At 51.7% G+C, this 25,511-nt stretch overlaps 1 protein-coding gene across 2 annotated transcripts; it reads right to left on the reverse strand.

Moving 5' to 3' along the window:
• Positions 1–1,674: 1,674 nt before the first annotated feature.
• Positions 1,675–24,844, reverse strand: AAAS (aladin WD repeat nucleoporin). Of its 2 annotated transcripts, XM_067529644.1 has the most exons (16): positions 24,690–24,844; positions 22,946–23,073; positions 21,623–21,678; positions 19,603–19,694; positions 17,516–17,562; positions 15,639–15,737; positions 12,682–12,825; positions 12,231–12,351; positions 9,820–9,944; positions 9,010–9,070; positions 7,964–8,054; positions 7,154–7,247; positions 6,311–6,378; positions 4,130–4,211; positions 2,870–2,954; positions 1,675–2,204 (listed from the first exon to the last, which is right to left on the reverse strand). In XM_067529644.1, exons 1-16 carry the CDS (start codon positions 24,810–24,812, stop codon positions 2,058–2,060), a joined length of 1,563 nt encoding a protein of 520 aa, XP_067385745.1. In that variant the 5' UTR covers positions 24,813–24,844; the 3' UTR covers positions 1,675–2,057. The 2 variants fall into 2 exon arrangements, with proteins under 2 accessions (XP_067385745.1, XP_067385743.1); XM_067529642.1 differs by lacking the exons at positions 17,516–17,562; positions 19,603–19,694; positions 21,623–21,678; positions 22,946–23,073; positions 24,690–24,844 and adding an exon at positions 13,716–13,925 and having other exon boundaries at positions 15,639–15,912.
• Between the last annotated feature and the right edge of the window lie 667 nt (positions 24,845–25,511).

A 25,511-nucleotide genomic window follows, 5' to 3' on the forward strand; every position in this document is an offset into this window, starting at 1 on the left:
GCTACTTTCCTCCCTCCAAGGTCTCCCTTTCTTATCTCCTCTCCCCCTGCTTGCTTACGAGCAGACCCGTGGGAAGATTTGTGCTTATTTCTTTTAAGACAGTTTTTCTTTGTTTTGTTCTGCAGCTCTTTATTTTATTAAGTACTTTTGGAACCATACATCCTTCCCACACTACAAGCAATACTACTTATTATTCTCCCAGCCCCAACCAGCAAGTAAAAGACGGCCTTCTCCCTCCTAGCCACAAATTATAAAGCAAATATATTATTTTCTTAACCATATTTAAGCTAACTTTAATTCTTTTAATTTCATAATTATCCCTACACGCCACCTCTCCCAGCAGATAGGAGACCACCTCTTCTGAACTAACCCCAGACATGCAAGACTCCAGCCCTGGGGGCTGAGAACTCTCTCTGATCTCATGGAACAAGCTCTGTTATTTTTATTTAAGATGGACAGATTTTTCAGAGCTGCCTAGCAGATTTGTATACCTAGTTCCCATTAACAGGAACCGGGCATCCAAATCCCCCAACAGAGAGGAAGGAAGAAAGGTCACATCGGCAGGACTCTCATATTCCACTGACTATGAGAACGTCTTCCCCCAATCCATGACTACACATGCCCACCTGTATGTAACATGACACCTGTGGGAGAGTTGTCAGGACTTAGCAGAAAGACCCTTGTGCTCACCTCAACCACTACATAATCCAGACACAAGAGGGGGCCAGAGATCCATGCAGTATGCTTAGTTCAGATCACTGATTCTCAACCTTCGCAGACTACTGCACGTCTTTCAGGAGTCTGACTTGTCTTATGTACCTCAAGTTTCACCTCACTTAAACTACTTGCTTACAAAATCAGACACAAAAATAGAAAAGTGTCACAGCGCCTTAGTACTGACAAATTGCTCACTTTCTCATTTTTACCATATAATTATAAAATAAATCGACTGGAATATAAGTATCATACGTACATTTCTGTGTGAGACTTGAGCCTGTTTTTCACTTGTGAGCCTTGTCTGAAGCCCAGGGCCTGCGGCCCAGGGCTGAATTATGTAACTTAGCTTCATGGAGCCCCCTGTGGCAGGGTGCCCCAGGCAACTGCCCTACTCACTACTGCTTAAGGCCAGTCCTGCACCTGTGACACCCCCCCACCCCCAGATTGAGAAAAACTGATCTAGATGAATCGAGTACCCTCTGGAAGACCTCTGCGTACCCCCAGAGGTACACATACCCCTGGTCGAGAACAACTGGTTTAGGTGACCAACAGAGATAATCCTGACTTGGTGCAGAGGTGAGACTTGTTTATACAGCCCTCCAGCAGTGCTTAATCTGGATTGGCCTCCTAACTCCAAGCAGGCCCAACCCCTTTCCCAGTTATCCCCACACCCCTACACACACCCAGCAGAACAGAGACAAGCCCCATTGGTGACCGAGCGCAGGACTGAAGCCAGGTGGCTGTAGCAGAAAAGGCACATGAAAGTGCCAATCCTTTCAAAACCTGCCAGGAGCAGCTCCTGGGGTTACTTAGCTCTGGGACTCTGAGCCACCCCAGCGCAAACACCACTTAGCATTTTAAAGGCAGCAGGTTGGGAGCTGAAAATGCAGCTCTTGAGCTGCTGTGGACGCAGAGCAAGTGCAATTCAGGTCACAAATGGAGGTGCTAGAGAATGGAAGCCAGACAAAGTGTGATCTTTACTCTGGACAGCACCAATCGCTTTACAAAGCAGGGCCTCATACCCTGTGCTGGCTCCTTCAATCCAGTTCATACAGCAGACTCCTCCCAGCCTCGGGGCGCTCTTGACAAATTTAAAAATCCATCAGTTCCCAGCAAGTGCTGCCACCACAGCTGGTCCCAGTGGATGTGCTGGGGCCACCTCTCCCTTCCCAGTGAGGCTGGGGAAGAATGAACCATTACAGGGAGCATTGTGGTTACCCAGCAGCACAGCCCAGTTTTACTGGCGAAAGGAAACTCCTTAAACAGCACAAGCAGCATGATAAGGAAAGGCCCAGTAGGATTTAAACGGAGCCTGGCCCAAAGCTCCCGTGCTCCGCTCTTCACAGCTCCGAAAACAAGGGCTGCTCCCGCACGCTGGTGCTGCTGCTGCTCCAGGCCACGGCAGGACTGGGACTGGGGCTGAAGCAGGGAAACTGGGCGCTCACAAAGAAAAAGGGGATGTGGCTGATCCTCCCTGTAGACCAGCACTGGGGGAGGGAGAGAGAGAGAAACATGAGCACAGGGCTGGCTCACCACACCTCAACTCCCAGCCGTTAGAGCCCTGCTCGGCTGGAGATGCTATTAGACCTAGATCCCAATGCCAAGAGAACCCAAGTTAAGAACGTACGAATGGCCATGCTGGGTCAGACCAATGGGCCAGCGAGCCCAGCGTCCTGTCTTCTGACAGCGGCTGATGCCAGATGCTTCACAGGGAACGAACAGGGCAATTTTGAGTGATCCATCCCTTATCGCCCAGTCCCAGCTTCTGTCCGTCAGAGGCTTAGGGACACCCAGAGAATGGGCTTGCGGCAGGATAACGGCACCTCCCATTCTCAGTGCCAGTAGATCTCAGGGCCCGAAGCTCTCGTGGATCTGGTAATGACCCTCCCCCATTTCAATGCTAACAGATCCAGGATGAGGGTAATGGCACCTCCAAGTCCATTCCCAGCAGACGCAGAGCCTTCCCCTCTGCAGAAGCAGTGTTGTTTGGGGAGATCTTTCCTGCTCCTGCCTTGTGAAGGGCCTGCTAGGGTGGGTGGCTGGCTGGAGGAGGACAATTGTGTTAAGAAAGCCTCCAGCTTCAGAGCATCTCAGCTAAAATAACGGATACTCCCCGCCTCTAGAAGATCCCATAAAACAAGGCTGCACTCACCACAGTCAAGAGGGCCCCTCTCTTAAAGCAGGGATGGAAAGCGATCAGCTGTGGCTGAGTCCCCGGCTCACCCTGAAGGAAGCCACTAGGGAAGAGAGAGGGGATACAGTGACTGCATGTTCAATCAATCTCACTCTCATACCCCCCCCCCCCCCCCCCCCCAGTGATGGGCTATGAGCAACAGGAACTGTGGTCCCTTCCCCACACCTTCACACCCAGGTATTGTTACACTGCCATCCCAGTGCTTCACAAACTATACCACACCAGCCAGATGTAGCCACCATGGAGTGGATAGCAATCAGCAAAGAGGGGGGAAGGAACATTTGGGTGTTGAGGCCCGGGACAAATCCCCTTGCCCCGACTCTTCTGCACACTGCTACGGGATCTTTAACGTCGATGCGGCAAAGACGGGATCTGCGGATTTTATGGTCTTGTCTGAAAGACTGACACCTGCACAGGGCCTTAATGGGCTGTCTGGGATTGGTGTTGGGCAGAGTGGGTGGTTCTAAAGGATACACCTTACTCTTATGGGGTAATGTTCCCTATTTTGCAAGGAGGGTTTTTTGTTTTGATTTTAAAATAGGAACTCAGTGGAAGCCACCCTGCAGGCCAAAGAAAGGACCAGGATGGCAGGGACTGCGCCATCTGAAATGCAGCCAATTCTGGGGCAAGACAAAGCACACAGCAGCATTTCCCTCAGAGTTTAGGGCAGGAACCAAAGAATACAGCATCCAATTAAAACTGCAGGGGGAACTGAGGGGCTTGATCCTGCAATAGGTCCTCAGTGATTAGTGCAAAATGGAGGGTGCTCAGCACCACAAAGGGTCAGGGCCTGAGGGGAGCAGAATGGAATTACACAAGCTCGAACTGGATCAGGACACCAGAGGCCGCTCTCTGACTCTTACGCTCCAGCATCATGGGATCTTTAAGGACCAGCCATAGTCAGAATCCCTGTTTTAACACTCCCTTGAAAGACAGCGCCCCTCCAGCGTACAGCCAACCTCGCACCACCTCCAAGCGTTAGCTCAGTGCTGAGTCAGAGGGAATAACACCAAGAACCCAGCACCTCCTCCACAACCACACCAACGTTGGATGCATCTTTCTAAAGGACATGAAGGACAGAAGCTGTGGGCTTGATGCAGGAGTTACTGGGTGAAATTCTCTGGCGTTCTGCAGGTCAGACTAACTGATCAGAAGGGTCCCCCTGTTGACTTTAAGCCTATGACGTTGAGGGCTACTCCTTAAACCATCAGTACGCACCACGGCAGGAGTTCAAACACAGGGCTGTTGCGGGTACGAAACACAGCAATGATCATCCTGCTTTCAGGGGTTTCAGGATTCCCTGCAAAGAGGAAAAAAGGCAAGTGAATAGGACGTTGGCCATTTTTCAGCTATAAGAGCAGAGTCAAAAGGGGAAACAGTGCCCAGAAGCTGGTTTGAGATGGAGATGCCTCAGGAAATCGCTATAGTCAGCAGGTCCCAGCAGGATTCTTCATCAATGAGCTTCACTTCACACATAGCATTACCCAAAGTGATGGCTGTGGCCCTTTTTCTGCCTAAACGTATTAGATCAGAACCAGGAAGGCTGGTTAAAAACCACACTTCTATCAGTACATTATTTACCAGCGACTGGACCAAGCAATGCCTAGGGAGGAGTTTTCAAGAGCACCTAAGTGATCAAAAGCCAGTGGCTCTTGTATTTTGTGTTAGTTACTCAAACGGAGAAAGCAAAGGGTGGTCAGGGCACTAGCCTAGGACTTGGGAGACCTGGGTTCAAGCTCTGGTCTGCCACAAGCTTTCTGGGTGAGCTCAGCCAAGTTACTTGGTCTGTGAGCGTCAGTTGCCCACCCTCAGAATGGGGATAATAGCCCTGCCCTGGCCTCACGGGGCTGTTGTGAGGGTAAATACTATAAACATTGTGAAGTGCTCAAATAGATGGCCCTTTTTACCATAGCATCTGAGCACCCCCACTCACTAACCACTGCACCATCCTCCCTCTCCACTGCTGAAAATCCCATCCTAAGAGAGCGAGAATGGAATGATTGGAGAAGAAAACGTAAGCGTTCCTCCTAGTTTCTCAGTGGCTTTGCTGTGTGCTTTGCACAGCACATTAGGGGGAGGCAGCTTCTCTCGCACAGACAGTTTCCCCCATCACTTGTGTGGGTCTTGCACAGGGCAACATTGGAAAGAAACGTTTCTCACAGAAGGTGGCTCGACTAAGGCCATTGACACTGCTCTCCTGGTGCAAAGGGGTATTCAGATGGCTGGAATGTGCAAGCAGGCCAAGGTCCGGACGCTCTCCTGCCAGGCCAGGCTTTCGCCCAAGGCAGGAATGACGCCACAGCTTTGTCCACATTCCTGACAGCCGCCTATGGAGATGCACGAGCTCTCCAAAGGGGCTGGCACAAAGATATCCCATCGGGTTCCTGCTCTCAATGCTGTGAATAACAAAAGGTGCACTCTGGCTCGTTTACAACCATGCTTTGAAGAGAATCCCGGCAGCCTCCCGCTTGCTGCTTTGAAATGCTGATTACAGGGTTATTTCAAGTCTCTCAAGCCTGCAATATGACCCGCTTAGATCCATGCAAGACACACCTGCTTTCACTGATGGGCCGCTGTAGTAAGGTGGGGGGTGGCACAGCATGGGGTGCCAGTCATGGTTTGCTACCGTATCATGCATCCTGGCTGGCCCAGGTTTTGAAGCTTCTCTTCTTTGCACCAAGCTTCCTACACAGCACACAGGACTTCTCTGCATGAGATCAGGGGACTGGATGGCTCAGTGGCTTGGGAATAGCCTCTAGATCATAGATTCTACGCCCAGAGTGGAAGCGACTGCAAGGCTAATAACTTGTGTGGGTCTCCTCCTACCCCAATACGGGCAGGTGTCTGCATCATACAGCCATCAGCGGAACTGTTGCCAAGGGGGCCACCTAGCCTCAGAGAAGTGGAAGCCTGATGGCAGCCACAGAGCCTGAAGTCCCCTCTTATCCCTACGGTTACATTTACTGTCATAGCAAGAGCCCAGATAAGGACCAGGGCCCCATTTGGGTATTGTATGAACACACAGGATGAGATGGGCCTTACTCCACAGAGTTTACAGTCTAATCTGAAGGAGGTGGTTCATCCTGGTGAAGGCTGAGACCCACTGGCAGGGTCCTGGTCTGAGAGCAGGAGATTTGGAGGGCAGGAGTAGCTGTTTAAGGCAGATGGAGAAGAAGCAATTCAGGATGGAGGTCAGCTCTGGAGAGAGAGGAGACTGCTCTCAGCTGGAGCTAGCCACACCTCCCTTCCCCTTCTGCGTTATTCAGCTCTGGAGAGAGAGGAGACTGCTCTAGGAGCCCGCTGCTCTCAGCTGGAGCTAGCCACGCCTCCCTTCCCTTTCTGCGTTATTCAGCTCCAAAAGCCCATTTAGGGGTGGGGGGTGACGGCTCAAAGCTTTACCTCTGATGACAACCGCAAGCCTCTCGCCGCTGGGGTCCCAGACCATGGAGTGCACTTCCCCTCCGATCCTGAAACCAACACACTTGGCATTACAGCTCCCCTTGCTGACAGTGTGAGGATAACATGGGGGGAGGCCTCAGGCTGCAGCTACCAGCACAGTCCAGGGAGCACATCTCAGCTGCCAGGAATCCCACATGCCCCTTCCCCACTACTGCTCACTCACTAGATGGGCTTGGAAGAAGTCCAGACCCATACACACCCTGTCTCCTTCGCAGGGAAGCTCCGTTCCAAGCTGCCTTTTCCATCACAGAATTTCTATCCTATGGGGACAGAGTAGCACAGCTGGGATACACACCAGCCCTTCCACCGCCTGCCCTGGCTTGGGATCTCTTAGGATGAAGTGACAAGTGATATGAGTCAGGTGAGCTCAATGTATTTTGTCCACTACATGCAGCCACCCTACACCTGGCTCTCCCAGCTCAGGGATTACCCAAAACTGCAATCACCCAGGATTGCTACAGGCCATGACTCAGATGATGGGTGCAGAGATAAGAACCTGGGAAGAGACAGAGAGAGAAAAGGGGTTGCCTGTTTTACACCAGGCTCTGGGCAATGGTAAATCTATCTTCCACTGAAATCGCCCACAAAAGAGAGTGGAAGAGAAACACGCCCTGCAAGCACGGAGTGATGCCCCACACACAGATACGAGTATCACGAGTAACATGCACAGGGGTTATTTTAGGGCATCAGCACCTGCATCTTCAGTTCAGGGTCTGAATCTGCAGCACTGTTCCCCTCCCTTGCTCCGCAGCCCTGTAGCAATACCAGCTGCCCTGCTCTCACCTCTCCTCCCCATACAGTGTCTCGAATGTGGTCTCTGACAGGTCTGCCACAATAGAAGCTGTTTTCGATCCTCCTACTTGCCCTTGCGTCTCGCCTGGAATAGAAGAGCTCAAGACAGGTGAACTCTGCCAGTCAGCTGAGGTTAAACTTGCAGAGTTATGTGCTGAACAAGGTGGATCAGTGGCGTCGGCTTGTTGCTGCACTTGGCCCCCATGTCCTAACTGAATTCCAAGATGGGTCATTCCATTCTGCCTCCCTAAATTTCCCCTGCATTTAGGTTTGGATGCAAGATTCTTCTGTTTTCTGGCCTAAGCCACTGTATAGTGTTATTGTGCACTGTTGAAAAGCATCCTTGCTCCAGCCCAGAAGCAGCTGCATTGTAGTTTATACTACAAAGGGGAGGTTTTCACAGTTTCAAAGAGGAATTAGGTACCCAATTCCCACTGAAAATCCACAACAGTTGGGCACTTACTCCTCTTTGTAGCTCTGAAAATCTCCACCCACTGGGCTAATGACCAGTAATTCAGAGCTACAATCATTCTGAAATTCACAGAGTTCTGTCCCTCCCCCCACCAGTGTGCCTAAGATACATAGCACTACAGGGTAAGTTGAGCCCAAACATTAGCTTTGGTTGGTATGTTTCATAGCCAGCACCAAAGGTGCGCTCACCAAACCAGGAGGAAATTAAGAGCACATAGTAGGAAAGCAGAGCTCTGGCTGGAAAGTGTCCGAAAGGCCAGTAGAGCTGGGATTCAGACAACAATCCGGTGGAACTGGTTAGCTCCTCTTGGAAAGTTTAATCATACTCACCACTGTACTCTGAGAAGGACAAGGAGTAAATGACCGACTCCCCCAGAACCGTAAAGAGCAATCGGCTGCCATCTGGGCTCCAGCATCCGGTCTGTGGTAAGGAAGGGCACATGTTTAAAACCAGATCACAAGAACGACTTGCAATAAACACATCATCTTTCATCTTCAGAGCTGAGTAGGGAATTAGCCACACAGCTCCCCGTGACGTTAACGGGAGTCATGTGGCTAGCTCCCCTACTCAGCTTTTAAGTCCTCAATGTATATGGGATCATTTGCCCACTATGAAAATGCAGCCACCTCTGTTCCTAACTCAGCAGCTGCTAGGACAGGGAGGGAAGGAGAAGCCAACGGCCAATTGGAACTGCAGGGGGAGTTTAAGAAGGTAGAGTGTAATTGAACCAGGACCCTGGGGCTGATACCCCAGTTCTGATCAAAAGCACCCCAGGGTATTTAATAAGCACAGATCAAGGCCTTGGTTTCACCTTCATGTAAGGAAAAGTCTCTCCATTCCAGCACACGAACAAGGACAAACTCCATCATGTGACAAACGTCAAGGCTGGGGAGGAAACACTGGCCTTGTGCCTCTATGATCCAGCTCAACGTATTTGTAGCTGATATACTGCAGCTTGGCAGGTGGAAAGAAGGAGAGGCAGCCATGCCCCAGCAGCCTCTCTACAGACCTCTGGCAATGGGTTGCCTGTGACATCAGGGGACTAGAGGTTGAAGGGCCTTGTCTGTTCTTACCCTAGAGGATGGGAGTCCGCACAAAACCCCCCCTACATCAATTTGGATCAGTTTGGTGTCAAGAAGGGGCCAGCCCATTTGGAGAAAACAAAGCAGAGAACTAGTCTCACCTCAGAGAGTGGGATGGTCAAGGCAGGGCAACTCATTGCATCTGCTCCTGTGTACCTAATATGTAACAGGGCAGTGATGGGGCAAGGATCTCACTGTTCAGCATTTGTCCCTTAATCTTCACCAGAACAACCCACTCCGTGCTTCCCCCTTCACTAGCTCTGAATCAGGAACAACCCCCCACACTAACATACCTGGCAGCGCCCCTTGATGGTGGGCCACCTCTCGCACGTCCACATCTGAGCTTCCCACACTCTGGAAGAGACCATAGTTTGGAGTGAATGAGAGTGCAGACTCACTGTATTTCCAGCATTTCCATTTCAACTCTTGTGTTAGACCCAAGATCATCGAGAGACAAGGGTTCTGCTTCTCTGAGAAGGACCAAACAACTGCCATAACAGGCAGACAAGATGGTCTGCACAGACAACGGGTGTGTCTGTCAGTCAACTGCTGGGTTCTATTCCCAGCTCTGCCTCTGATTGAGTAACTCAGCCACAGAGTAGCTGCTTCCTTGAGGGGTGTGAGGCTTTGCTAAAGTTTTGCAATGTTGTTCTAAAGTTTGCAGAACATTTGGAGCCCCCTGGATGGCAGGTGCTAGACGAGGGGCAGACATTACTGGTTGAGGGGGAGAACACAGCAAAGCCATGACTCTGAAGCCAGAAAACCTGCAGTGATGGAGGGCTTGGAGACGCTATCATGCAGATACCATCTGCTTGCAGCAGAAGAGGTCAGAACGTGAAGAATTTCTGTTATCTTCCACCCACAGATCTCAAGGCGCTTTACAGACAAAGATTCACAGCCCCCTCTGAGGTGGGTCCATATCATCCTCTCCATTTTACAGATCAAGGCGCAGGCACGCAGAAAAAGGAGGTGACTTGCCCCAGCTCCAAACAGCGAGCCATTTGCAGAGCTGGGAATAGAACCTAGAAGTCCTGACTCCCAGTCCCATGCACTAACCAGCACTAGACCACACTCTGATGGGTCCCAGCACTCCTCATCCTCACCTGAACACTGCTGAGGGCGTGGCTGCTAGCACCTTGCTGCCATCAGGGGACCAAGCAAGGTAGGTGACTCCACCCCCTCCAAACCACTGCAGCTGGACACAGTTTTCTGTGGACACGTCCCACACCTAGAGAGGGAGAGAAGGGAAGGGGGAGAGGGGAGGAGAAGGGAAGGGTAACATACTGGAAAAACATCTCTCTCCCCCACCCCAAAACCTGTAAACAACTGGGAGTTAGAAAGGATTTGTGCATCTCTGCTTGTTGGTTCAGCTGTCTTCCAGGTAAGCTCTTGCTATGCAAGAAAGAGCAAGCCAGACACTGACCGTGCTTTTCAATATTAAGTTATCACCGTGTCAGTAGAGGTCTCAACCTTGCAGCAGATCAAAGGGACTAAAATACTGGGGGGAAAACCATTCCCTCCTTGGTCATGTCAGAGATCTCCTCCCACTCTGCAGCTCTCTCTAACCTCCATGGAAGTTGTGAATCCCACACAGCAGCTTTCAGCCTCAGGAACCTTGGCGGCCATCAGTCACAAGTCCATAGGCTCACAGCTCATCCCCTCCCTGAGATTAAACATGCTGCCTCCAAACCACCCAGGCCCTGCTGGCCCAGGAAGCAAGAAGCAGAGTCTATAAATTAAACCAGGAGCTTCTTCACAGCAGCAGACAGGCTGCCTCTAGGCCAGAAGGTTTTGGCCCTAAAATTTTATCAGGGTATCCAGGTATAGCTCCTGGGGAGGACTGGCTTGAGCCAGGCACACATTCTTTGCTAATGCACCTCCATCCCGACCTGTAGACCCCTTGCTATGCCAGTCCCCAGCACCTCCCACACAAAGTGCTGCCAATGCCCCTCAAACTTGACCCACAGCCCCCCTATTCCAGTCGTGTCCCCCCTGCTGGCCCCAGCAGCACTACCACTGCCCCTCATTCCTGATCGCCAGCATCCCCTGCTATTTTAGGCTTGGGCCTTACAAAACTATGCTGACAGCTCATTCCTGACCAGCTGCAGCGCTATGTTTCTGAATAGAGATGGCCGACTGCTGCAAAACTCAGCTAGCTGGAATCTGAACCCAGGCCTGCAGCAACACTGTCACCAACCATACCATCTTGGACTCGACCTCAGAGTCTTTATAAACAGAGGCCAGTCTAGAGAAGCAAATCTCAGATTCTCAAAGCACGGTCCCCATCTTAATAGCAAGACTGTCTCCTGGGGCACCTCTGGACCAAGCATAACTACGGAGGCCCCATTCCTCCCATTTCACCATCACACAGCATCCTGGTGATAACTATATGGAAGAGTAACATCAGGATCCAGTTTAATGTATTTTTAGCTGTCTTAATGGAGCTTGACAGCTGGAAACTAGGAGAGGCAGTCACATCGCCAGCAGGCTTTCAACAGACCTCTGGCAAGGGGTTGCCTATGACAGCAGAGGACTGGACTTGATGATCCAAGGGGTTCCTTCCAGTACCCTGCAGTACATCCGTAGTCTAAGGGTAGTTTGAGCACCCCTGGTCTAGCGAATAATCCTAACATAACCTACATTAGTACCCATATAGATCCTTGTCCCCCTTGTGGTATAGCGAGGGCAGAAAGCTGTAGGAAAGTGATTTACGGCAGATACGTAAGCCTCAGAATGCTCAGAGCTCTGTTCCCTGCAGATTAGCTGAGTCTCGTTAGGGGGCAATTAGGAGCAGCTGAGCCAATTAGGGACCAGACAGGTGCTCCATAAAAGCCCTCCGCCCCAAACAGACAGGGCATGAGCTGGGAGGAGTAGGAGTGCTGAGTTGCAAGGAGGAACAGACCAAAGTGCAGAGATTCTGTGGAGGAACAGGCTGGAGAAAGGTACCAGGCTCAAGAAGGCAGAAGGAGGGGGAAAATTAGCCCAGGGGAAGAGAAGTGCAGTTGGGAATATGGTGCCAGCAGTACCTAGCTGCTTCTCATAGGGCCCCTGGGCCCCTCCTCGGGGAAGACGGGGTGACTAGAGATGCCCTGACCCACTATAAGCAACCAAAGTGTGAGACCCGCTAGGGGGAAGTCGGCTGCCTGCCACACCCTCTAGTGGCTGGGTCACAGAGATGTGAGCTCACTACTGCCTCTTAATTAACAGAGCTGGATTTTTAAGTCAGGCTGTAGAAGCCCATGCTTTTAGATCCAGGCATCCCAGGTTCAAACCCGGGGATGACCCAACCAGACACAATGTTGCTAGAGAATATTTTATTAGGGGAAACACTTGGAAACTGTCATGCTGTCTACTCCGGCAGGTGATCTATGTAGGCCAAGACCACCGGAGGGTGACATGATTCAGCAGGTGTTGCTGTTCCATCCAGCACTAAGTGGTAGACACACCCCAGCCATGCCCCACACTACAGGAAGATACAGGCGGAGAGAAACGTAGGAGAGCCCTCCTTACTCACAAGCATGGCGGTATCAACAGGCGAGGCAGAGAGCAGCATCTCTCCGCTGGGGGCCCATGCCAGGCTGGTGACGGGACTGTGACCAAGGTGGGCAAGTACCTGGGCGCAGCCAGAGGAAGGCCTGAAGGAGAGAAAAGAGAGACCTTGCTAGTAGGGTCCACACTGCTAGGACATGTTCGGGGTGGGGGGGGAGCTGGAGGCATATAGCCACATCTGTCTGCATCAGGTGGCTTGTTGATAGCGAGGTGGCTTTGATCCAAAGACCACTGAAATGAGCTCTTAATGGCAACATACTGCTTTACTTGCCTGGGCGCTGGGTGTGCTAGAACTACACCAGACATATGGGATTCTGGCCCTTGCTGTGCAGGAGGCTTCCTTGCTAGGCAGAACAGTGCTGGTTACATGGGCAGAGAGCACAGGGCCACGACTGTGTCTCCAGTGGGCTAGTTACCTGGTAGAAAGGGAAGTGGGGTCCAGGTGCCAAACCAAGACACAGCTCTGACATGCCACGGCGAGGATGGACGCACACAGTGGCTTCCACGCCATTGAGGCCACATTCCTCTGCAAGCGGTGTTTCAGGATGGGGACCGTCGCGCTGCAAGAGAAGAGAGAGGTGTAACCTATAGGAGACAGTGGCAGCATTCACAGCAGGATCAAGGCAGCCAGCACTTGTGGCATCTGCCTCTGCCTAGTCATCAGCTCCAGATACTCAGCCTGCCTAGATGGACTGACTCCCAGGATGTGTATACAGCATAATTCTAGGAGACCTAACACAAGTCTTCTGCTTTTCTAGCACCTTCTGTCCTAAATGGAGAGGAAGGATGGCCTAGGGATTAGGGCATGAGCCTGGACTCAAGAGACAGATCCCATTCCCTGTTCAGACACAGGCTTCCTGTGTGATCTTGAGCAAGATACTTGGTCTCTCTCTGCCCCATCCATAGCTATGATAGCACTGCCCGGCCTCACAGGAGGGTTCTGAAAGTTAACACGTTGCAGATTGCGAGGCACTCAGGTATTGCCATAATGGGCACACCCAAAGTTAGAGAAATGATCCCAGAGCCCATACACATGCCAATGAAACATGGCCCCCTCTGAGGTGGGACGCAGCAGCTGTTTCATAGCACGGCACACCTGCTCAGTACAGGAGATGGAGAATACCAGGGCATTTAAAGCAGGCAGGACACAGCCAAATTTGACCAGAACACCCTGATTCTTGGGAAAGTTCTAACCACTTGTGGCCACCACAGATCCCACAGGAGCTCAATTTTATACCTAATCTGAAAGACAGCACCCCCAGCACCACGGTCTGACTGAGTGCAGTGTGGCCCTACTGAATCGCCACTTTCAGCGAGATGTGGGGTTTTCTTTGGAGGAGTGACCAGGCCCTGACACTGCTAATCTTGGGGGAAACTGACAAGATCACAGTCCAGGGTGGCATAGCTGCAATGTTCAAAGGTTCAAGAGGACAGAGAGATGGCAGCGCACCTAGTCTGTTTAAGTGGCATGCCCGGTGCTGCCTGCAGCCTAGTCCCAGCAGTTAATGGGGGTGATTTGGCGCTTGCTGGCATGAAAGTCCAGCCAGGGGATGCAGCCCACGAAGGGGAAAGCTGGCAGCATTTCAGAATGAGCTGGGAGAGTCTTCTCTTAAGGATGCCTTTGCTTGCCAGCTGGGATCCACTCGGAGAGTGGGGAGACCTGCAGGAGAGACGAAATTCAATGGATGCCCCAGAGGAAGAGTGAGAGACTTCCCCTTACTAAGCCTCTCGCAGGCAAGTGGGAGACAGTCTGAACCTGTTCTGCCTGCTGAGCCTCCCATAGGCAGAGGGACAAACTCCAGTCTGCACATAAGATGTGCTCTGTTCTCCTATTGCTTAGCCCAGCCACCTAGTGAAGTAAATAGGGAAAAATGGGGTTTATGGATTTCTTATCTGAGGACCAATGGGTCAGCCCTTAATGACAGCTGCTGCTTAGCTCGGCCGGGCAGTGGGTGCGCTATAAGGATTCTGGCTTTGGTCTGAAGGAGGCCTCTGTGTCAAAGGAGCAATGCTGACAACATGGGAGAGACTGCAGGAGCACACCTGGTCTCCAGGGAACATGGGGTCAGTGTTCAGCCCTAACACTTCCCTTGCATGGGTGCTCAGAGGAAAGATTTATACAAGAAGCTGGGAGAAGGACTCCCGTGGGGCATCCTCAGTAACAGCTGGTGTGAACCCCACGCTGAGGAGTTTTCTGCTCAGCCACTTATCTGAGAGCCTGGCCCCTGTCACTAACCCTCAAGGGCCAGGCCTCGTGGACAGTGGAAGTCACCCAGCTGCAGCATCATTCCACCTTTCCAAGCCCGGGGCTAAGCACAGAGAATGATGTTGTCCTTCAGATGGGATGGCCTGGAACAACGGAGGAGGAGGAGGGGGGGGGGCGATGACGACGTGAGAGGAAAGAAGGCAACTTCCTAGGGAATCTCCTTAGCCTCGTACTCAGAACAAAGATACCGGCAGCAGCCACCACTGTCTTAATGGGCTTCAGAGCAGGAACTAGAGAAGGGACTGACAATTGTGCTGCTACAGAGGTCCAAAGCACAGGGAACACACGCCTCCTCCCCTGAGTACTTCAGTCTGCAGCTTCAGCAGGGCATAACGAACTTGAAACCAGCCTCAGCCTTCGTATGCATTGGCAAGACAATGGGCGTCAGCTTAGAATCCTGAACCAGGAGCAGGCGACAGCCAGACTGGACCCTGCAGAGCCCCCGGAGCAGCAGACTTCATGCACAGGGACTCCTGCAGCAGGAAGGCTCGGAGCCTTGTCTCATGGGCCTCTGGGCTCCGGGTGTGAAACCCAACAAACCTCGCTCTGGTTTGGGAGTGGGGCTATTCCCTTGAACAAAAGGGATGTGTGGTGCCAGTGACAGGACTGAGGCAACCCCAGGGCAACAGGTGCATCTCCTGGACTTTTCTCTGGCCTCTGCCATGGCAGTTCCCGGAGCAGAGCAGAGCGCCTCACTCACACAAAAAGATCAGAATCCCTGAGAACAATCGTATGCTACGAACGGAGGCCAAAGCAAGGCATGACCCTGCAGAGAGATACCTGACATCAGCCGAGTCAGACACAGCTCCAGATTCCTGTCCCCACAAGGTACGGCGGGAAGACAAGACTGGAGACATCTGGGGCTGCACCGCCCTTTCCCAGGCTCAGCCAGCAAAGCACTGCTCTTGCAGCCTTGAAGGAGCACTGTTTCCAGTATCTTGTGGCGCAGGCTCCCAGATCCCAAGAACAGTGATACACTGAGGTCTTTGTAGCACCAGCGGAGGCGTCCGTACCTCACTGCATGAGCCCTCGCCACCATGCAAACTTTGCAACCACTGTGGGTCTTTACTCTGCCAGTGGCAGCACCAGCAACCTGACGCGCCTCACCTGTTTGTGTTGTAAACTCGGATGGAGTCGTCCAAAAGGGCCACTGCAAATTTGCTGGTGTGAGGATGCCAGGCAAAAGCCCGGATGGAACAGCCAGTCCTGGAAAAACAATGAGCAAGAGAGAGGGGATCACATTGCATTACACGGTCAGGAGGGTTTGAAAGGCTAAGATGCAAAGCAGGATTGCCTGATAGTAAAGATAGTAAGGGATGGCTGAGAAATGGCTACGCATCAGCTTGCAAACACAGGTTCAAACCCCAGCAAGGTCTCCTCAAACTTTCATCCTTCACAAGAACAGAAAATTTTGGGAATTCAGTTTGTCTAAGGGGCACTATGGTCCCTAGTAAAAAAAAGTCTCACCACTCCCCCACTGTTGTGCAATGTGCAACCCCTAAGTCCCACCCCAGAGGTAGCTGCATTTCAGTAGTGCTGTGTGTATATATATACACATTAGAGAGGAAGGATGGGCGCTACCCTAGAACTTGGAAAATCTGGATTCACTTCCTTGCTCTGCCACAGACTTTCTGTGTAACCCTGGGCAAGTCACTTAGCCTCTCTGGGCCTCAGTGCCCCATCGATAATAGCACTGACCTTCCTCAGAGGGGCATTGGGAAGATAAATACATTGCAGATTGTGAGATGCTCAGATATGACTATAGCGGGGGTCAGATAAGTACCACAGACAGCACATACAGAGCTTGAGAGATGGCAGGATGAACAGTGCCATGTCAAATATAGCACTATCCTGGAGACTGCCTTTCTGAATCTGAGCGCTGGAACATCGAGGCCAGGATCCCATCTCCAGCAGTGCCCAATCTGTGAGGAAGGCAAATGCCAAGTGCAACTGGGCTGTGCACAAAACTGAACAGGCCTCTCACAGATTGCAAGTCTGATCTACGGGCTTCGCAGACACAAGACGGCTGTTGATTCCTCTTAGCCCTGCAAGAGGTGACACAACCACGGGATGATGGGCTGGAGCAGAATTCCATTTCATATCAATGGAGCTCTGTTAGCAGGGAGAACCCAGGACGACATCAAGAGCCCAGGTGGCGCATGCAGGACTGACGTTTAGAAAGTTCACTATCTGACTTGCAGAGAGAGTAAAGTGGACCTGTGGTCCTGCCTGGCCCCCTATCAAATCCCTCCCACCCCCAGAAAACATTAGTTTTAGGGAGAGAGGATGAAACTGTGCCACCGACTGTGTGACCCTGGACAGTCACCCTACCTCTGTGCCTCACGCATACCACAGCGATAACACCACACAGGTGGAATGAGGTTAGATTTTAACATTTCCAGGGGTGCACAGCAACCAAGATTCCTGTTTGGTGCACAAGTGGGATCAAAAAGAAACTGTAAGGCACAAGACTTCTAGGAAGGCAGTGTGGCTCAGTGGCCAGACCATTGGGCTAGGACTCAGGAGATCTGGGTTCAAGCCCTGCCACTGTTGACTGACCTTGGGCAAGTCATTTCCTCTATTTTTCCATCTGTAAAGTGGGGCTAATGATCCTGACCTCCTGTGTAAAGCACCAGGACATCTATGGATGAAAAGGGTGTGCTATGAATTATGTGGTCTTATCACCTAAGGCCCTCATTGCCGTAGTACCCCAGCTGCTCACAATCTTTGATTTACCCTTCTTTCAGGCAGGCCTGTGCCATTAACCCCATTTTACAGCTGGAGAACTGAGGCAGACAAAGTGCCCTGCCCAAGGCAAAGCAGGGAATTGAACTCCGGTCTCCCAAGTCTCAGGCACCACACTCATCACTGCACTCTTCTTCCTCTCTACAATATTGCAGGCACCTAGTCCCCACAGTGATGGGCACCCTTATAAAAGCCCAGTTAGGTATGCACACACTGGAGCCTCAACACACAGAACTTACCAGTCCACCTCCTGGGAGAATTCGGCAATCATGTCTTCACTGCGTAGCTTAAGGACAGATGAAAAAAGAATTAACATGTCAGTGGCAGAGCTGGCAACCCGCACATGGAGAAGGCAGCAGCTGCCTGTGGAGTGGGTATCAGAGCCACAAGAAATTGGTGGGTGTTACTGTTATCAGGTAAGTGATTTTCACTTCTCATCCTCATACTTACCCTCAACAGTTCCTCTGGAATATTTAACCCTTGCTTTTCAGTATCATGTCATTCTTACCCAGACAGAAAGAACATGCACAGAGGGTGTGTCTACACTGCAACTGGGAGATGTGACTGCAGCACACAGACATATGACATAACGACAGTACATGGAGCTAGTCCTTGCAATTGCCCTGGTTACTGCAGTTTCACTGCTTTGATTACTCAATTAGCTTTGAACTAGCTAGCTACTTGACAAGTGCTGCAGTCACACCTCCTGACTGCAGTGTAGGCAAACCCAGTGCCCAGCCACGCCAGGCATTAGAGCAATACATTATGGCTCGGATTTGCAGAGGGGCATCCCCTGATTTTCAGCAAAGCTGAGGGCCTAACAAACTTAGGCCCTTTTGGAAATTTCAGACACTGCCAACAAGGAGATTTTAAACGTCTGAGTTTTAAATGTCAGCTTACTGTTCGTTATTTTATACAGTAGGCAACTGAGTTTGGGGCTCCATTATGCTAGATGCTGTGCAGATACAGTCCCTACCCCTAAAATAACTTGCAATCTAAATAGACAAAGGGGTGGGGGAACAGAGGCATGGAGTGGATCAGTGACCCAGACAAGGTCACCCAGCAGCTCAGTGAGAGCCAGGAACATAGAATCATGAAGATAAGGGTTGGAAGGGACTTCAGGGGGTATCTAGTCCAACCCTCTGCTCAAAGCAGGACCAACCCCAACTAAATCATCCCAGCCAGGGCTTTCTCAAGCCTGACAGAACCCTGCTCACCGAGTCCCAGTCCAGAACTTGGTTCACTGCATCAATCTGCTTCTCAACTTGCAGATCTTGCTAGCTGAATAACTCTGAGGTTGCCCCATGTCTATACTCGGTGCTGAATTTGGACACATGAACTGGCACGTGATTGCCCGTCACAGCCTTTGTAAATGCACACACTGTAGGCCAAAATGCCAGTTACCAGACTGATTCTGCCTGGCGTATTTGCAGACTTCATGCCACTCAGGGTGGCATCGAAGGGTCTTTGATCACTAGCTACGATGCCCTCTTCGTTCTCCCCTTGCAATGTATTCAGAGATCAGGGGGATCATGGCCCCTAGTTGGGTTTTCTATGCATCAAGGGGATCCTGGAGGCAGCTGAGACCTAGTGGATTGGGCTGAGAGTCAGGCAACCTGGGTTCTTATCCCCACTGACTCACAAAGCTTCATAAGCACAAACTACTTGCCCTCTCTCTGCCTCAGTTTCCCCCATTTATAATTATACCAGCCCACCTGAGTAAAGCCCTTTGAGGTGAGAAGCTTTGCACGTTCAAAGTACCATTTTTATTTTAGGCAAGGAGACCAGCTTCCTTGATGCCTGTATTGAGCTTCTCATGCTGCAGGAAAGTAGTGGGATGGACCCAGCCACAAACGGACATGAGGCCACCTTGTTTAATTGCAATACAACAGGGTGAACAACATTCAACGATTATATTCCTACCCAGCTGGTCCAATGTTACACCCAGACTGTGCTTCAGGGTCAGGGTAACACACAGACACCCACCGCCCACCACGCAGAGCCACGCACGAACAACTAATGTCACAGGATATGCCACATCTGCCAGCATTTCCATTACACTCAGGGCTCATCTACATGTAAAATGCTGCAGCAATGCAGCTGCTTCAGTGAACACATTACCTACACCAATGTGAGGGGTTCTTCTGTCAGCGTAGGAGGAAGAGGTAGCTAGGTTGATGGAGTCTACACCGAGGGTTAGATCGATTTAACTGCGTCACTTGGGTTTTTCACACCCCTGAGCAACATAGTGATACCAAACTAATTTCCTAGTGTAGATCAGGCCTCAGTAACAGTTAGGGACAGATTAATTCTATGCAACACTCACCGACAAATGGGGGAACAGTGAGCCATGGAGAGAGGAGACCCAGTGGCACAAAGCCAAAGCCCAGCGTGATCCTGTTTTGATCCACTGGAGATCTAGGAGGAAAGAGATGGATATAAGAATAGGAAAGAAGAGAGAAAAGGATCATCAATCCTTTTGAAATTGTGATTTTCCAAGCCAGGACTAAAAAGGGATGCGCACACCAGAGTTAATCTGGAAACGTAAGGACTGTCACATATATTGTCTACATCTCATGGACCATTACTGGAGCCAATAATAATCCCATCTAGTTCTGAAGCTCTGGCCTTTCCCAAAGTGCCATGGAAATGCAGATGCCCCAGGGTGAAAGGCGGCAACCAGCAGTAAAGGGGTGGAGGCCAACAGATAGCGGGGGAAACCCTAGTGAAGGGCTGTCAGTCCTCCGAAATCAGATGGGAATTGCAGAGAGGGAGGCGCACGGAGAGTGATTTATTGACTTAACCAAATTGAAAGACAGCAAATTTAAAACTGACAGTCAATCAGAAAGAAGATGCTAACAGTGTGTGTGGGACTCTCTGCCACAATATATCACTGAGAGCTGGCAAGATTCAAAGGATTAGAGGTTTCTACAAATAACCACCAGAGTTAAAATAGTAAGGACTGAAAACATCACCACCAAAGCCCAAGTGTTTTGACAGGGATCTAAACTCTCCTGCTTCAGGAATTAAGCCAAACTTCTACCTAATAGGGGTCAGGAAGAAACTTTCCCTGGGGGGGGGGGAGGGAGGGAAGGGAAGGTGTCCCATAGAGGATTTCTTGCACCTGTCTGAAGCATCTGGTCCTGGCCACTGTCGGGAACAAGATACAGAAGAAGACGGACCATTGGTCTAACCTGCAAAACAATCCCTAGCTCATGTACTCAGCTATTCCAGGGGAGCAATTCCCACTTACAGCTTATTTGGGAACCTTCAGGTGGAAGCACTATGGCGTTCTGTAGCTGTTGATGTTCATTTGAAAGCAATACGCCACCTGCAGTTTATAGGCTCAGCATGTTACTCTGCAAATGTGATTTTAAAAACACAGCAGTAACCAGAAGTCATTAGCCCAGTGTTCCTGGGAGCAACACTGATCTGGAAGTCCATAGCACCCTCCAGAAACAGCATCAGACAGGACATGTCTGTTCAACAGTCTCCCACTGCTCTCATTAGAGGTTGGGTTGTTATTCAGGTTCTGTGCAGTGGACGATATCGGTTGGGTTTTATTTCCCTTCTGTGAAATGAATAGATAAGTTTTGCTTTAAGCTTTTGTTGCTGTGGCGGCAGCAGCTCCTTGTATCTCCTGCAGCGACTGCAGGCACTGACAGAGAGGAAAGGGTGGAGTGGAAGCTTTAAGCCAGGGGTGGGGAACCTTTTCCCTGCCAAGGGCCATTTTGATATTGCTACCTCCATTCGCGGGCCATGTCGCCGATTCCGCCGCCGAATTCCCTCCGCCGCCGCCAGGCGCAAACGGCAGGGTTTCGGCGGCGGGAACTGCCCGACCCCCCACGGAACCGCGCCGCCGCCGACCCCGCCGCCGAAATGCCGCCGCCGTTTCCATCTTTTCGGCAGCGCGGTTTTACAGTGTCCGCGGGGTGCCGTGGCCCAGTAACCACCTCCGAGCTCCCGCCGCCGCCGAAAATGAGCAGACGCGGGCCGGATCAAATTCTTTCGCGGGCCGGAGGTTCCCCACCCCTGCTTTAAGCTGATATCAACTGTTTCAGAAGAAGTCAACCCCATCCCTGCTTCCTTTTCCCCACTAACTCCAGCTGACCTGCCTCAGCACCAGAACCCTTTCCTCACTAACTCATGTAACAGAGAGAGGTGCCAGCAGGAGGTGGAGAAGGAAGGGACACAGAAAGGGGTCCAGAGGATGAGCAAGGGAGGGGGAAGCAGCAGAGTCCCAGGAGACAGGGGCTCAAGGGAATGGAGGGCATTAGAAGACCTAGGAGACAGCTATCTAATTCCTTTGCAACATGCAGCCAGAGCTGCTCTCTTATCAGACTCACCTTCCTCCTCTGCATGTGCAATCTCGTTAAGCACCCCACACACACCCACATCGCGCCTGTGGACAAACAACTCTGTGAGTCTCCTACATATCATAAAGGGCTAGTTTTAGACTAGACAGAAGGGGTGGGGAGTAGCCTGTCCCCCAGCACTGCAGTTTGCTAGCCTCGGACTTGGGAGATTCAGGTTCAACTCACTGCTACACCACATTTCCCATGTGACTGTGGACAAGTCACTTAGTTTCTCTATGCCTCAACTCCCCATCTGTGCAATGGGGATAAAAGCACTGCCCTGCTTCACAGAAGGGGTGGGGGAGGAGAAGTCTTCAAGGGATTTATCTCAGAAGCACTCAGATACTACAGTAACATACCTTATATAAACAGCCCAACCCTGCTGAGATACCCTCTCTGTAGCCACGTGTGCAAGTAAGCATGATAGTCCGGCATGAACAAACTGGACACACACGGTATCCAGGAGTCAGACTCCAACCAGGGCCTCAAGTTGCATGGTGCAGCTGCCAATGATTTCCCTACAACCCAACCTTGTCCACACTGCTTCACCTTACTGCAACTCCTCCCTCACTGAAAGCCACCAACTCTGACTCCCTCCTTTCGACTGCTGGTTCCCTCCCACCAACCTTTCCCTTGGTCCAATACCGGCAATCCCTTTGCCTCCAAGCTGTTGGAAATTGTAATTTTATACCAAGCAAAGCATCTCCCTCCCCCTCCCACACACACATGCATGCACACACTGCCCTGCTACCTGACTTACTTATGACCTGCTTTCCAGCTGCAAAGAGCTTCCTGCTAACCTCAGGACAAAAAAAAACTGAGGAACCTCATTTCCCAGTTTCCAAGCAACCCTCTCCCACCCTTAGAAATTGCAGAAAATTCAAGGGTTCAGAACCCTTCTCATTTCAAGCAACATTGTAGCTGCCCTTAGAACAGCATATGGTTTTCTTCCACTGATTGCAAACAAGAGCTGAAAGGAGAATTTCAGCATGGTTTTTGTCAGGCCAGCAGAGCCAGTGTAGGGGACTGAAATGAGATATAATTTTAATTCTGAATGGCAGCCAGCACAATCAGGGTTATCTGAGGAACAGTCTCCTCTCAGGTCTCCAACACAGCAACCCTGTATTATTTATTATTATTATTAGTGTTATAGTAGTGCCTACAGGGACCCAATTAGAGATCAGGGCCTCACTCTGCTAGGCACCATATAAACACTTAAAGAGATGGTCCCTGCCCCCAAAAGCTTGCAGTCTAAGTAAGTAAGTGACAGCTGCCTCCTTGCTTTCTGTTTGGAGCGCACACGCACTTGCTCACCATGCATTGAGACATCTCTTCCAGAGGGTCTCCTGGTGGTGGATGAAGGCAGGTTTTGTGCTATACTCCAGCCGGCTGTGAGCTTTCAGGGTTTCCTTAGGGATGGTTAGGACAGGCAGATCGGCCAACTGCAAGTACAAAAACCAACAGTCTATCAAACAGACTCTAGTGAAATGGGTTGATCTAAGGACCAATGGCGGAGGGATTTGAGAACAGGACATGGAACCAATCGCTTCACAAGTCACCATTTCCAAAGAGCATCTGAAAGCTGCCACTGTCCAATCATTGGGCAACTTGCACATAAGAAGTCTGCAGGTGTCAGAGCAGTACAGGGGGTCTGTATGCTCCAGGGAATATGCCTTTTCACAGGTCTGTAAGGCACTTGGCACACTTCTACAAAAGAGTAAATATTGATAAATCAGAAAAACCACCAGCACAAGTGACCCCTCTTGCGGGCAACCTCAGCAAAGATGCCAAGGACTAATTGAACCAGCCTCTTATTTCTATTTCCAGGTCAGGGTTGAGGCACATTGGCAGGGGAAGCTTGCCCTGTTGTGCCCGACTATCTGTGCTGTTCAGAAACAAAGGAGTCAGTCTGTAGGCCTAGCAGAACGGCACCTACCAGACATTCTAAATTCACTTTGTAAAAAAGCAGCACCTATATCTGAGGAAGGAGGTGCAATCTTATTTGTATTGGAACCCCAGTCCTTATCCAGGACACCACTGCGCCCAGCGCTGTACAAACACAGAACAAAAAGACAGTTCCTGCCCCCAGGAGCTTATCATCTAAGTAATGAACAACCTGAGCTAATGGATATATTCTCAACTTGATGGAAGCAATATGCTAGGAGAACATAGTAACCATGTGAGTGCTACATGATCACAACTCATGCATCAGAAACCAGCTTCCACTGCTAGTTGAGGAGACACCATAATTACAGCTGCAGGTGGGGAAACAGGCAGTTGGGAGGCAACTGACTATGATTCCTGCAAAGGAGAAGGTCACATAGGAAAGGAAACACAAAGAAATCGGCCAGGAGGCACAACAGCTGCTACAGATTGCCAAAACACTGATTAATTTTAAAATGTTTTGAAATATTTGTTTGCAATTTGTGAATTTGGTGCTAGACGAAAAGTGCCAGAGGCCAAAGTCTCCCTCCCTCATCTTCAAGTATGAAGAAAGCAGGTTGAGGATCCCCACGTAGGGACGAGGACCCCACTCTCCTAGGTATCTACAGAACAAAGAGACAGTCCCTGCCCCAAAAAGCTTACAATCCAAGTCTGAGGCAAGAGGATACAAAAAGATGGATGTGGGAGTGGAAGGAGACAGTGAGACAACGGGGTTCTGAGGGTTCAAGATTGGCAGTTCCCGCTTCCATGCATCAAAATCCTTCCCCTGCTCAGGGGTTAAAACAAGGGGGACCTGAGAGAAATCACAGCTGCCCATCCTCCGCCAAAAGCGCAACCCCCCCCCCCGGCTGCTCTCCCTCCTCCTCGGCTGGCGTGAGGAGCACTTCCGGCGTTCAACCCACAGCCCAGCTCATCCTTGAAGCCGCCGGTTACAGTCCGGCTCCAGCGGGAAACAGCCCCAAGCTGTCCCGGTGGAAGAGTCCATTGGTCTCCTGCTGCTCCACCTGCCCCAGCCCGGGAGCGGGCGGGCCACGTGCTTGAGGCCGGCCCTGAGGAGGGGGGGGGGGGCAGGCGGCCCCCCCGGGAGGACAGGACAGGACAGGACAGGACTCACCTGGTCTTGGAAAGCCAGCGGGAGCTTCTCGTAGAGGTGGCCGGAGACCAGCGCGTTGTTCAGCTCGTACAGGGTGACGTCCCCGGGGGGAGGCGGCGGCGGGAAGAGCGCGAGGGAGCACATCCTGCGGCGGGGCCGGGGACAAGGCGGCACCGGTCAGCGCGGGGGGGGGGGGCGGGGTCCTCGTTCAACCCCGGGATCCACCCCTCCCTCCCCCGCCGGCCCGGGCCAGACCGTACCCCCGGGCCCCACTCACACCCGCTCCCCCCGCCCGGGCCGCGGTCACCCCCATTCCTACCTCACGGCTCCCCACCCCCTTTACCCGGCCCCCCCGCCGCACGCAGACTCCGGGGAGACTCGGCCCCGCCCCCTTCAGCCCCCCCGCGGCGGCCCCTCACCCGTTACTAGGCACCGGCCCCTGCTTTTCCCGGGCCGGCTTTCAGATCGCCGACGGAAGCCCGCTCTGGACACATGCCTCGGCGCGCGCGCGCCCCCTAGCGGCACCTCCCGGCAGAGCGTCTGGTGGTGGGGGGAGTGAGGGAAGCTGGGGAGAGAGCGGCCCGGGAATTAAAGGGGCCGCGACCACATTTCGCCCTGTGCCTCCCGCTCCCTGCTGCTGCCCCCCAGCGAGGTGTCTGGCCCTCCCAGCCTACCCCTTAACCAGCCCTGCGGCCTTCCTGCCTCTTCCTCCATCTCCTTCTCTCTCCTCTTCCCAGCCCCTTCTCCCTTCATTCCTCTTCCTCCCCCTTCCTCCATCCCCTTTCTCTCTCCCTCTCTTTTCATCCCCCCCATTCCATCTCTCCAGCCCCCCTCCTCCTCTGC

This window comes from Emydura macquarii, unplaced genomic scaffold (assembly GCF_026122565.2).
Source record: "Emydura macquarii macquarii isolate MOO-44397 ecotype Brisbane River unplaced genomic scaffold, CSIRO-AGI_Emac_v2 contig_2994, whole genome shotgun sequence".
Classification (NCBI taxonomy): Eukaryota; Metazoa; Chordata; order Testudines; family Chelidae; genus Emydura; species Emydura macquarii.

Bases quoted from the DNA above. Each gene is read 5' to 3' on its own strand.
- AAAS (XM_067529644.1), bottom strand. From the start codon at position 24,812: ATGTGCTCCCTCGCGCTCTTCCCGCCGCCGCCTCCCCCCGGGGACGTC. The intron at 15,738-17,515 runs GTAAGTTCTGTG...TTGTTTTTCCAG, and splicing joins TTCTCCCAGGAGGTGGACTG to GACTGGCTGTTCCATCCGGG. The intron at 12,352-12,681 runs GTAACTAGCCCA...TCTCTCCTTCAG, and splicing joins CCCACTTCCCTTTCTACCAG to GCCTTCCTCTGGCTGCGCCC.